We start from the raw sequence: 12,578 nt of genomic DNA, 5'->3' as shown, positions 1-12,578 counted from the left end.
AGAAGTTCGGTAACAGACAGAGTCATTTATGCAGTTGGGTCATAAACGGTACTGGCATCGACTGAACACTGTATTCTAACGGAGCATGTGTGACGGCACAGGGCATGCCCTCCCAGCAGCCCTGTCCAGTAGACTCCAGTGGCCGCCAGCACGCCACAGGCTCTGTCACAGACACAGGTGCCGACAGCATGCCAGACATCTCACACTCACTGTTCACTGGTTTACGTAATTTGCAATTAGGTAACTGGCATCAAGGGCTTGGGAATAAATGCACCCGACTCTTGGAAAGCTGGAGAGGGAACCACAGAACAACACCCAGGTCTGAGGGGGAGCATGGGCAAAACACCGGCCCATTTTTGGCAGGCATCAGCCAATGGGCTGCTTTCTTAGGGAGCTGTGCCAGGCAGCAGTGGCAGTGGCTGAGGCCAAGTGAAGCCTGAACCATTGGTACCCATGGCGTCAACCAGAGACGAGGTAGGGCCTGGAGCGAGTGCTGAAAGGGGCAGACGGACCACAGGGCCAAAATGCCTGCTTCCTTGTTCTTCTCAAACTAACCAGGGCTGGGCTCCAAAGAATAAATGCCAGAACCAGACTTTGGAACTGGTGAAGAAATCACCATGATCATGGATGACAATTACGGAGCACTTACTTTGTCCTGGGCCCTTGGTTTACGAGATTCGAGTGCGTAACCTGTATGAAGCCAAGCCCCTCATGGTCCATTCGTGACTGGGACATGCAGTCCGAGACACACAAGACTGGCCGCCAAGGAGCAATTGAAAGTTAACTGTTATCCTGGTTTCCCTCTCTCCTGAAGCCAGAGCACCGTTAAGCTCTTTAAAATCTCCTACCTTTGTTCCACTCAGTCTCTCTCTCTCTGAAGCTTCTCCCAAATAAGCCCCCTACTCCAAGCTCTCCAAACCCTCTCTTCAAAACCGGGTGGACCCTCTGCCCTCTCTGCCTTTCCCCCTTCCTCCCCATCTGTTGTTGCTTCTCTCCGCAAGGAATCCTCTGCCCTTTCTGGTGTAAAGTCTCCCTGCCTGTGCTTCTCCAGTTTCCCCCTCACACACGGCCTCAGGGAACAATCAGACAAAACTGGAAGCGGGGGCGGGGGGCATACAAAGGTCACAAGATAGACCGAGAGAGCCTGTGAACACAGGTGGTCAAGCCCTTTAAAAGGTGTGTACCGTCTCACCCATCTTCACGATGACCCTCAGAGGTAGGTGATCCCATTAAACACATGACAAGGCAGAGCTGAAAGGTTCCGTAACTTACCCAGTAAGTGGAGAAGTCAGGATACAAATCCAAGCAGCTGCAACCTCAAAGACCATGGCCTTGACTACTACTTGACACTGCCTTTTCTCCAGAGGAGCTGGACAGCGTAAGGAGCCGTCTGGTTCCTCACTCAGGTAGTTGGGGTTCACAGCTAGAGCTTCATTTCACTTCTCCCTGGATTTAAAAAAACAACAACAAAAATTGCTGCAGGAGAGGCCCACGACTAGAGCAGAGTGAGGCAGGCTGTCCCCGCAAGGCAAGCTTAGGTGAGTTCTCCGTACCAAGTCTCTGCCCCTATTGTCCTCCGGTTTTCTGAATAGCATATGCAGGGCAGTTGGACACTGGACCATTTCTACATCCCATCTGCTTGTAGAAATCAGGCTTTTAAGGTGGCATCAGGCCCCCTAATCCAGGGCCCAGAAACATCTATAGGTAACTGACATTATTCATTATGATGACATGACTATAATTTAAAAAGTTAATATAGTAATAAATATTGTCTATTAAAGTGATTTAGACTGGTGGGAGAATGTTAATGCTATATTTTATAAGACAGTGGGATCAACGAGGGAACTCATGAACCCATATTAATCATCTATTATACTTGGGAAAAGGAGGGAGAAAACCCTCAAGTTATTATATAATTTGCCGAGAAACTGATTGGAACGTCTGGTTTTGATAAAATAACTAATCTGAAGATTGGAAAGTAGAATGAAGGGGACAACAGGCCCCTCTGTGGAGAGAGGAGCATCCAGGCTCCCTCGACGTCACGCTGGGATGCTCTCAGCTAATGGTTTAGTAATGGCGCGGCAGCGTGAACTCCCCACGTTTACAGCGAGCGCTCCACACGTGAAGATGATGGAAGGTTACAGTGATGAGGTGGGAGCGTGAAAAAAAGTGGTGGATGAACGTCTGTGCTAAATGTGCATTCAGAAGAGACCGTCTAAATTTCATATCGTCATATCTGCTTTAAAAACTTTCATATAATAGTAAGGTGAGGCATAAACAAATAAGTAGATTGGTAAAAATACCAAACTGTAGATCAAGAGTTGAAAGTTGCAAGCTAGGAAAGGGGTTCAAGTGTGAGCTGCTATAAAAGGACTTTTAAGCTACGTGCTGCAGTAGCCAAGGAGAGCTGCTACTGCTCCGTTCTTCCTTTTCCACTATTTCCTCTTCCTGCAGAGAGAGAGACAGAATGAGAATATAAATTGTGGTCGTGTGTGTGTGTGTGTGTGTGTATGTATAAAACTGTGTAACAATCTTTTACTGACCTATATTCCCATAGCTACATCCTGGACTTTGTCCATTCTCAAGACAACCTTATCTATAAATCTTAAACTCCAAATAATCCATTCTCAGACTATAATGTCCTGTTTTTCAACTTCTTCCTATGCTTCATTCCCACTCACACTGTTTTCCTCCTTCACTGAGGTCTCTCTTCCTAATTCTCCCAGATTATCAGTACACTTCTGTTTCACTTCCCTTCCAGCCCAGCCCAGACCGCATGGCTGTTCAAATGAATTACAATCCTATAATATATGTCCTCTGTCCTACATCCTGTGCCTAGGTTATTGAATGATGCTGGAGAAAAACTCTCAGTAACACTCTTAAAAGATAAACGGAGGCATTTACAAGAGTCTATTTGAGCAAACATTGATTCACATCAGGCGGCACCAAATTGAAAATGGTTAGGAGGGCTCCACCAACAGGAGCCAGGGGGTGGCTTTTATAGAGAAGATGTTACCAAAAGTGGGGTCTGGCTGCTTGTCACTCAAAAGCCACAAGTCAAACCACAAGTTAGTGGTTTGAGGATCCAGTGAGAGGATCCAGTTGGGGCTGGATTTACGAAGGGTTCATTTGCCATGTTGCACACATATTGTCTCCAGCAGGACTCAGTTAGAGGTGAGGGCACGGGGAAGACAGAGTAGGTTATGGTTTTAATGGATGGGTGTCATAAGGAGGCTTAAGAAACTGGTAAGATAATGAATGAAAAGATGGACTGTAGAATCTAAACTGGTTATGGAGGAAGTGAAGACAGGAGATGGTTTAAGAAAAAGTACACAGGCCAGTGGACTAGAGGTCGTGATGAGAACAAACAAGTAAGTTCAACGGCCAAATCGGAAGAGAAGTAATTGTTATCAGAGAGTCTGGAGGTTGGACTGTTGATGAAAAACAAGAACCAGGGTGTGACCCTGGAAGCAGGGGCTAAAGTGTAGTGAAGATCATTGACAGGAGGAGGTCAAGAAACGGAGAGGCCAGACACCCTTCAATACCCCAGTGTGATCAAGGTCTCTCTTGTACAACCTCCTAAACGTTTCACGTTTTGCTTTCTTATTTAAGTCATCAATCTACCTGGAAGGGGTGTTTATGTATGAGATTACCATTTTCATTTTCTTCTATTTGGATAACCAGCTGTCCTTGGGCCGTCTGTTGAATAGTTTAGTCCCTAAATATCCCTTGAACTCATTCCTTCCATGCTGTTCGTGGTTCTGCTTTACTCAGTTCTTATCACCTCTGGCCTGATGTGTTGCAGTTCCCACCAGTCCCCTCTCTCCACAGTCCTTATTCTATTAAGTTGCCATAAAATTTATCTTTCTAAAATACAAATATGACCATGTCACTATCCTGATTAATGTGCTTCAACAACTTCCTTTTATTACCTGCAGAATAAAAGCCAAACTCCTAAGCCTGCCATATTTAAGATGTTTCACAATATTTTTCTTTACAATATTTCTTTCCTTATCAAGACATCCTCATTCTATGACATTATCCACATTTGTACTCAAAGGCTACCTTATGAAAAATGTTCAATTCAAATTACATTTTAAATCTTTCATCAGAACTATTAGTTAGAATTATAATTGATAGATTTTAAAAGTTCTAATTAATTTATTTGGCATCTACTGTGTATCAGGCACTGTATGATTTTACAAGATTCTTCCAGAGTTTACAATCTAAAGTAGGACAAAAAGCATTAATACAAGTCGGTGAAAAAGGGAAGAATACAAGTATAGCAACAGACATTTGAGTAAACAACTATGAGAGTTCTGATGAGGGAGAAATGGCATTTTGTTTGACAGAAGTCAGTGGAGGCTTTGTAGAAAAGTTAGCTGGGTCATGAAAGGTGGATAACAGAGAGTCAGAGAAGGAGATGGGAGGGCATTTTAGGTAGAGCAATGGCACCAATCAAGGCAAAAGAAGTGGGGAAGCGGGACCTTGGAGTACAGGATGGAACAGGAGAAAGATGAATGGCTAGAAAGGTAAACTGAGGCCAGAGCACAGAAATCCTTCAAGGACAGGTTAAGAGACTGGGCTCTAGTTAGCTGGCATTGGGAGTCAAGGAAAGTCTCTATTAAGGGACCGATATAACTAGGTTGTGACATGATGGGGTAGACTGGAATGCAGAGAGATTAAGCCTCGGAGGATGCACCAACAGTCTAGGCGTGATACCCTGCTGGCTTGTCTCCGGAGGTGGAAGAGCCACAAAGGATGCAAGAGAAATTTCAAAGCAGAAATTTCGAGCAGTTAGATGACCAAAGAAAGGAGGGAGAAACAGGTCTAGCTCAGCTCCATTAAATAAAAAGGTAAGAATTTCATGAGAAATTCCTGCATCTGATTAAGTACCATTTATATTTGCATTTGCCACAGTGGAATTTCTCGGCCTTTTTTTTTGGTGACTTAAAAAGCATTTCATATTTAACATCATTCTTATAGTCTAACTTTACGTGTTTAGATTAATGGTTTTATTCTTATTTCCCTTCTCCCCATGCTCCGTGTGTGGCAGCTTCTACTGCATATGGTGGGGTCACCTGACCAGGATCTCCAGGAAGCTGCAGCTGGCTGTATATCCAACATTCGCAGGTTGGCTCTTGCTATAGAAAAGGCGAGATACACTTGAACGGACATTATAGCTACCAAATGTTACACGACACAGGCCATGTCACTCCCAGGGCCAGGAGGCCTCAACTGGGAAACATTTCGTAGCAAATCCTTTACAAACAAATGTCTGAAAACACAGGAATTTAGAAATGCAAAGGATGCTGTTCATCCAGAAATTGTATGGGTATTTTTGTTCTATTTTAGGAATATGCCATGTAATGACATATAAAGCCAATATATTTGTGATAATTTTCCAGGAATTTGAGAATATATGTATACAGCTTGTGTGTGTGTGTATATATATATATATATATATATATATATACACACACACACACATCGGCGATGCTTTTGTATTTGTGGTGATTTTAATAAAGACATGGCCTTCCCGTTGTGCATTCATTCATGAACGTCTTTAGAATTCCCTTTCTGTTAAACCAATCTAACTGTCTTGACACTATGGTTTTGTTTGTTTGATCGCTTGCAACCCACGAGAGAGCTCTGAGGAGATGTGCTGATTTCACAAACTGTTATGGAATATAATTCAGAGTTAAGCAGCTGGGCTGAGAGAGAGCATCCCGAGGTCATTCCAAGTTTCTCCTAAAACTATCAAACATCTGAGAAGACAACGTATAACTGTCACTGTACCAGATAATGCAAATCACAAAAACATAAGCAATGAGTGAGATTTTCACTTTTGGATTTCCAAAGTATAAACAATTAGATGTTTTATTTCCCTCACAGGATTCACCAACACTTTTATTGAAAGAATTAGTTTATGCTGATTTAAGGATAATATTACTTCACAGAAAATTGCTTTGAATTTCTGAACTTGTTTTCAGCACAAACAATACTTTTTAAAAAGTGGCTACAAAGGATTAATGGCATTTTATCAGGTTATAGAAACATTAGAAGCCACTTAAAAGAATCACATATGTAACCTTGGTGTGCTGCAATGTTTGGGAACTAACCGTCCCCAGCATCTAAAACGAGCTAGGAAAATAGCTTTGTATGCATCCACTCAGTAAACCAGCAACCTCACTTAATGCTTTAAAGAGCAGGCAAGGTTTTATTGAAAAACATTAAGTACTGTGTATGTTTTTCATAATTTGGAGAAGATCATAAACTTAACTGAATTAAATGTAAATAATTTGTATGAAATGAAAAGCCTGTACAGGATGAAAATTATACCAGTGATAGATTCTCCGATAAAAAGGTAAGGCATTTCTGAGAACTTTAAGGTTTTGTAAAACACCAATTCATCTTCACTGCTTTTCAAAGGATGTTATAAAAGAGGATAATAGAAACAAGGAAATGGTATCAGTGCTAACAAAGAATAGAATTTAAATAATAGTGTAAATCCTTTAGCTTTCAACAGTAGTTATTTCTAATGTTAAAGTCACTGGTTAGCTGTGTTTTACTAACATTAAAAACACATCTAGAAATCATGGATTATGACAGCTATAGAAAATTAATAAATATATTATTGTTACACTATTATTAAAGGAAGATTTCACCATCATTTTAAGATTTTTAAATATTCTTGGAATTAGTGGCTCCTGAGAGTGGAGGGAAGCAGCCGAAAACAAACAAAAAACAGAAGCAGCACAAAGAACTGGATGAATGGTTGGGAAGGATTGTTCCTTTACCATATGCAAGCTTGGGGCTTTTGTTTGCATGATTACTAAATGCATAAAATAAGAGCAAAGTACCATTTTAAAGGAAACTAAGCTTGTGGAAACAGATACAGTAAGCTAACATGAAAATCATCTTGTGTATTGCTAAGAATTGTGTCTTTTAATTCTTGAGCACCAGGAATGCAGTACCTTTAAAGTAAACAAAAGAGAAACTGAATTTCAAGGTCAATTTTTGGCTGTGTGTGTGTGTGTGTGTGTGTGTGTGTGTGTGTGTGAGAGAGAGATGGCATAACAGAAAATTCTGACCTTACTAGAAAAATGTCAAAGGCAGTGAGTGAAAGCACTCAGAGATGTCAGAGAACAAACATGCCGAGGATCACGCTATTTCTTTGCTACTCCATGCAAAGAGACCATCTTTTCTCTCTCCATGGGAGAGCACTTACTTTTTTTTTGCTTTAGTTTTTGTATAAGATGTTTTGTTTTATAGTTGTTTTCTGCTTTAAAGCTGACGACATTAATTCTAAGTTTTCAGCGACAGAGTTCTGTTTTAGGTTTTATTCTTCCCCTGGACATCCTGGGAATCCAATATGTTCTTCATGATAGCTGGCTATTTCAGTCTGAAAGGAGTTTAAGGTGGAAGGAATTTTAAATAGATACTCTCTGATCTTCTACTGTCTTTAGCTTGGAAAGTTTCCTTTTAGAAATCCTGGTCATCATTCTGCTGTTTGTAGTCACTATTATTTTGCCTCTCAGGATGACTTGTGTGAAAATAGTTTTCTTTTTAAAACTTCTTTAGGTTCTGAAAGTGAGTGGAAGGTTAGATGTCTTAGGGAATGACATTGCAAATCCGATTATTTTGATAGATTTTGGAATTACCACTATGTATCTCTAAGGCTTTTTTTTTTTTTTTTTTTTTTTTTGCAGTACGCAGGTCTCTCACTGTTGTGGCCTCTCCCGTTGCGGAGCACAGGCTCCGGAAACATAGGCTCAGCGGCCATGGCTCACGGGCCCAGCCGCTCCGCGGCATGTGGGATCCTCCCGGACCGGGGCACAAACCCGTGTCCCCTGCATCGGCAGGCGGACTCTCAACCACTGCGCCACCAGGGAAGCCCTCTCTAAGGCATTTGCATGGACTCGAAAGTCAATGATTCAAAATATTTGGAAAATTTATTTCCACTTAGGAAAATGAGAAATTCAGTTGTTGATAAACAGACAGCCATCTAACAAGATTAGGTTAAAAATAATAAAGAAAATTTCATAGTCCAAATAACTGAAGGTGTGTAATCACATTCCATAAAAGACAAGAATGGAATAGGCCATGTCCATTCTTATAATTCAGTGAGAACAGTAAGGACACCCACTTATTTACCTCACTGCCTCAAATGCATTAAGTGCCCAAAAAACACCTATGTTCCTCCTGTTGTACTTAAGTGTAAAATGTGGGATTCTCTTCCTCAGTGAGAAAGGATTAGAAAGAGAACAGCATTTTATATGATGCTACCTAATGCTGTCACTGTAGTAGGTACTTCCTGCTTGTGATCTCATTTAAAATACAGGAGAATTGGTAAAAGAGCTAATCTCGTATCATACTAGGGTCTATCTAAGTGGGCACAGTTATTCTGCAAGGACAATTTGGCAACGCACACCAGAAGCTTTTTAATTTTTTGTGCCCTTTGGATTATGCCCAAGGGTTTATGTACAAGGGTGTTTCACCACGTCATTATTTATAATGGTAAAAATGTTAGGGAAAAATTGGTTAATTCAATTATGGTGCAACCTCACCATGAAAACATGTTGTAGAATAATAGTTAACTAACTTTAATAACTAACTTTAATAACTTTAATAACTAACTTTAAAAGAGAGATCCTCTCCGGGCTATTATAAATAGGGCTGCAATGAACATTTTGGTACGTGACTCTTTTTGAATTATGGTTTTCTCAGGGTATATGCCCAGTAGTTGGATTGCTGGGTCATATGGTAGTTCTATTTGTAGTTTTTTAAGGAACCTCCATACCGTTCTCCATAGTGGCTGTACCAATTCACATTCCCACCGGCAGTGAAAGAGTGTTCCCTTTTTCCCACACCCTCTCCAGCATTTATTGTTTCTAGATTTTTTGATGATGGCCATTCTGACTGGTGTGAGGTGATATCTCATTCTAGTTTTGATTTGCATTTCTCTAATCATTAATGATGTTGAGCATTCTTTCGTGTGTTTGTTGGCAGTCTGTATATCTTCTTTGGAGAAATGTCTATTTAGGTCTTCTGCCCATTTTTGGATTGGGTTGTTTGTTTTTTTGTTATTGAGCTGCATGAGCTGCTTATAAATTTTGGAAATTAATCCTTTGTCAGTTGCTTCATTTGCAAATATTTTCTCCCATTCTGAGGAGATGGCAACAACCTAAGTGTCCATCATCGGATGAATGGATAAAGAAGATGTGGCACATATATACAATGGAATATTATTACTCAGCCATAAAAAGAAACGAAATTGAGCTATTTGTAATGAGGTGGATGGACCTAGAGTCTGTCATACAGAGTGAAGTAAGTCAGAAAGAGAAAGACAAATACCGTATGCTGACACATATATATGGAATTTAAGAATAAAAAAATGTCATGAAGAACCTAGGGGTAAGACAGGAATAAAGACACAGACCTACTAGAGAATGGACTTGAGGATATGGGTAGGGGGAAGGGTAAGCTGGGACGAAGTGAGAGAGTGGCATGGACATATATACACTACCAAACGTAAGGTAGATAGCTAGTGGGAAGCAGCTGCATAGCACAGGGAGATCAGCTCGGTTCTTTGTGACCACCTAGAGGGGTGGGATAGGGAGGGAGGGAGGGAGGGAGATGCAAGAGGGAAGAGATATGGGAACATATGTATATGTATAACTGATACACTTTGTTATAAAGCAGAAACTAACACATCATTGTAAAGCAATTATACTCCAATAAAGTGTTTAAAAAAAGAGAGAGAGATCCTCAGTTTACAAATGGGAGACACAACCCATACATAAATTTTTTTTTTGACAAAAGAATGGTCGCTTCAACATCTAAAACACTATAATATACTTTAACCTACAAAATGCACATTTGTAATAGCTTTCAACTACAACTAACAGTAGTACAGTGTACTTGAAGCATGCTGAAATGGCCCATAAGTAAATTCTGAAAACTTTTTTTTGTCTAAGCAGCTGAATTCTATTCCAAGAGCACCAAAAGCAGACAAATGAAATAGCTCAAAAAGTCATTGATAGATTGCTTTTTACACACTGTTTTTTTGAAAAGAATGAATTTGATCCATTCATTTGTTTATTGTTGTAGATGCCTAAGACAAACAATATTGGGATTTACTGTTTCTTTATATATTTTGCCTGAATTAGTCTAATAGAAATACACTTCCAACCAATAAATAAATATAGTAGAGTTCCATAGACTTCTGTTCTCCTTTAAAGCATCGTGTTTTTCTCCTTTGTGCTCTTTTTTTTTCTGCTCTGTTACATTAATTTCCCCTCATTCCAGCAATTGTTTCCCTTCTTTTTTTCCTCCATTTTACTTTCCGTATCTCCAGCTTCTGCTCCCATTTTCTCTGATAAATGGTTGTTACATTTCTGGCTCTTAAAATGCCTTATGCTTTAATTTCCGTAAATGCAAGATGTAAAGTTAATATTTCAATGTTTCTGATGCACAGCTCTCATGGCTGACTTGAAATCATGTAACAGATGGAATCTTTATACTCCCAATCCATTTTTTTTCAAAATTTCAAGTAAAAGTAATTATTCTTTATTTGCATCTATCAAGACAAAAGGGAGCTTTTGCCAGTTCATGCCACCCTGATTCATTAGTTGATAAAAGACATCCTTTGCAGATTACATATACATAATTGGCCCATGATGTTCGGAGTTAAGATTTGTCATTTCAGTTTAGATTTATGTCCTAATTTATTTTCATGATTGAAAGGTATATTAGTGTATATCAGCATGGTTCATACATATTCAGAATCTACAGCTGGTTAGCTTGCTCATAAAGAAAGACTATATATCGGGCTTCCCTGGTGGCGCAGTGGTTGAGAATCTGCCTGCTAATGCAGGGGACACGGGTTCGAGCCCTGGTCTGGGAGGATCCCGCATGCCGCGGAGCAACTAGGCCTGTGAGCCACAGCTACTGAGCCTGCGCGTCTGGAGCCTGTGCTCCGCAACAAGAGAGGCCACGACAGTGAGAGGCCCACGCACCGCGATGAAGAGTGGCCCCTGCTTGCCACAACTAGAGAAAGCCCTCGCACAGAAACGAAGACCCAACACAGCAAAAATAAATGAATTAATTAATAAACTCCTACCCCCAACATCTAAAAAAAGCAAACAAACAAAACTCCTACCCCCAACATCTTCTTTAAAAAAAAAAAAAAAGACTATATATCAAAAGCGAGTTCAGACAAGATAGTGTGGATAGTTAAATGCAAATCCTATTTCATTATTGGAAGAAAATTGACCTTTGTCAATAGATTAGTTACATTATCAGTTACAAACCTAAATCCACAATGGTAAGGCAAGTAATGTAAATGAGTGAAAAGAGCTGGATTAAAAATAATACTGAGACAACTGCCAATTGACCTTTATCCTCCATGTCTGGGAGACATAAGGGAGTGGTGGAGACTGTGGAGAAGTGGAGAGTGCAGACAAATTATTACTCATCTCTAGCTAATTGTAGCCAGATCTTATCATTTTCAAGAGAAATTCAGATTTTTATAGGCAATCACCCACATTTTAAGTATTGGCAATTTCATTGCCATAGCAGAATACAACAGACTGGGTGGCTTAAACAACAGACATTTATTTTCTCACAGTGCTAGAGGCTGGAAGTCTAAGACCAAGGGGCTGCCAGGTTGGTTTATGATGAGACCTCTTTCCTGGCTTGCAGACAGACACCTTCTTGCCATGTGCTCACAAAGAGATTCATCTCTGGTGTCTTTTCCTCCTACAAGGACACTAGTCCTATGGAATTAGGGCCCCACTCTTACATGTCATTTAATTTTACTTATCTCTTTAATAGGCCTATCTATCTCCAAATATCGTCACATTGAGGGTTAGGACTTCAACATATGAATTTGGGCGTGGGGGACGCAGTTCCATAACAGCAACCATGCAGAAAAATCAAAAAGACATTGAGCCAGATATGGTCTTCAGCTCATCAGTCTGCAATGTCATCACCTTCATCTATTAGAATGAGAGTTTAAGTCCTGACATTAACATCCCTGAAGATGCCTGGAGCTAATCAATAGAAAAGGAAAATAATTTATGAAAACGAGCACATGTCAACACCATCTTGGTTCATGTAGATTCATATTATGGGCGTCAGCACTACAAAGTGCAGCATCCGACAGGTTGACGTCCTCGAACTGACTGAAGCTTTAGAAGAATTACTCTGTGGACGTAGAGAATCATAATGAAGTGTAGGGTCAAAGAACAGCAGAGCTGGAGACACCTTTCGGGACAACTCCCCGCCCTCTATCAGGCAAGTATGAAGGCTGCTCAGGACAAAGGCCTTTTCTCTTCCAAAGGTTCTCCAGGTATTTGCTTCCCATTCCCCCTCAGACAGACTGGACTAACCAGCTTATGAAGATAAAAAGAGCCTTGAGGGCTTCCCTGGTGGCGCAGTGGTTGAGAGTCCGCCTGCCGATGCAGGGGACGCGGGTTCGTGCCCCGGTCCGGGAGGATCCCACATGCCGCGGAGAGGTTGGGCCCGTGAGCCATGGCCGCTGAGCCTGCGCGTCCGGAGCCTGTGCTCCGCAA

General features: G+C 40.8%; 1 protein-coding gene across 6 annotated transcripts in view; it reads left to right on the top strand.

Moving 5' to 3' along the window:
- The window catches only part of ODAD2 (outer dynein arm docking complex subunit 2), a 240,839-nt gene extending 235,304 nt beyond the window's left edge, over positions 1 to 5,535 (top strand). For all 6 annotated transcript variants that reach the window (XM_082618220.1, XM_082618221.1, XM_082618223.1 and 3 more), the window contains one exon: positions 5,057 to 5,535. In XM_082618220.1, the coding sequence (XP_082474346.1) occupies positions 5,057 to 5,170 (114 nt within the window). In that variant the 3' untranslated portion in view covers positions 5,171 to 5,535. The remainder of the gene's footprint in view (positions 1 to 5,056) is intronic.
- The last annotated feature ends 7,043 nt before the right edge of the window (positions 5,536 to 12,578 follow it).

Source organism: Mesoplodon mirus, assembly GCF_964341445.2.
Source record: "Mesoplodon mirus genome assembly, chromosome: 4".
Classification (NCBI taxonomy): Eukaryota; Metazoa; Chordata; class Mammalia; order Artiodactyla; family Ziphiidae; genus Mesoplodon; species Mesoplodon mirus.
Note: the sequence above shows the minus strand (reverse complement) of the source record. Positions and strands in the feature narration are given on the sequence as shown.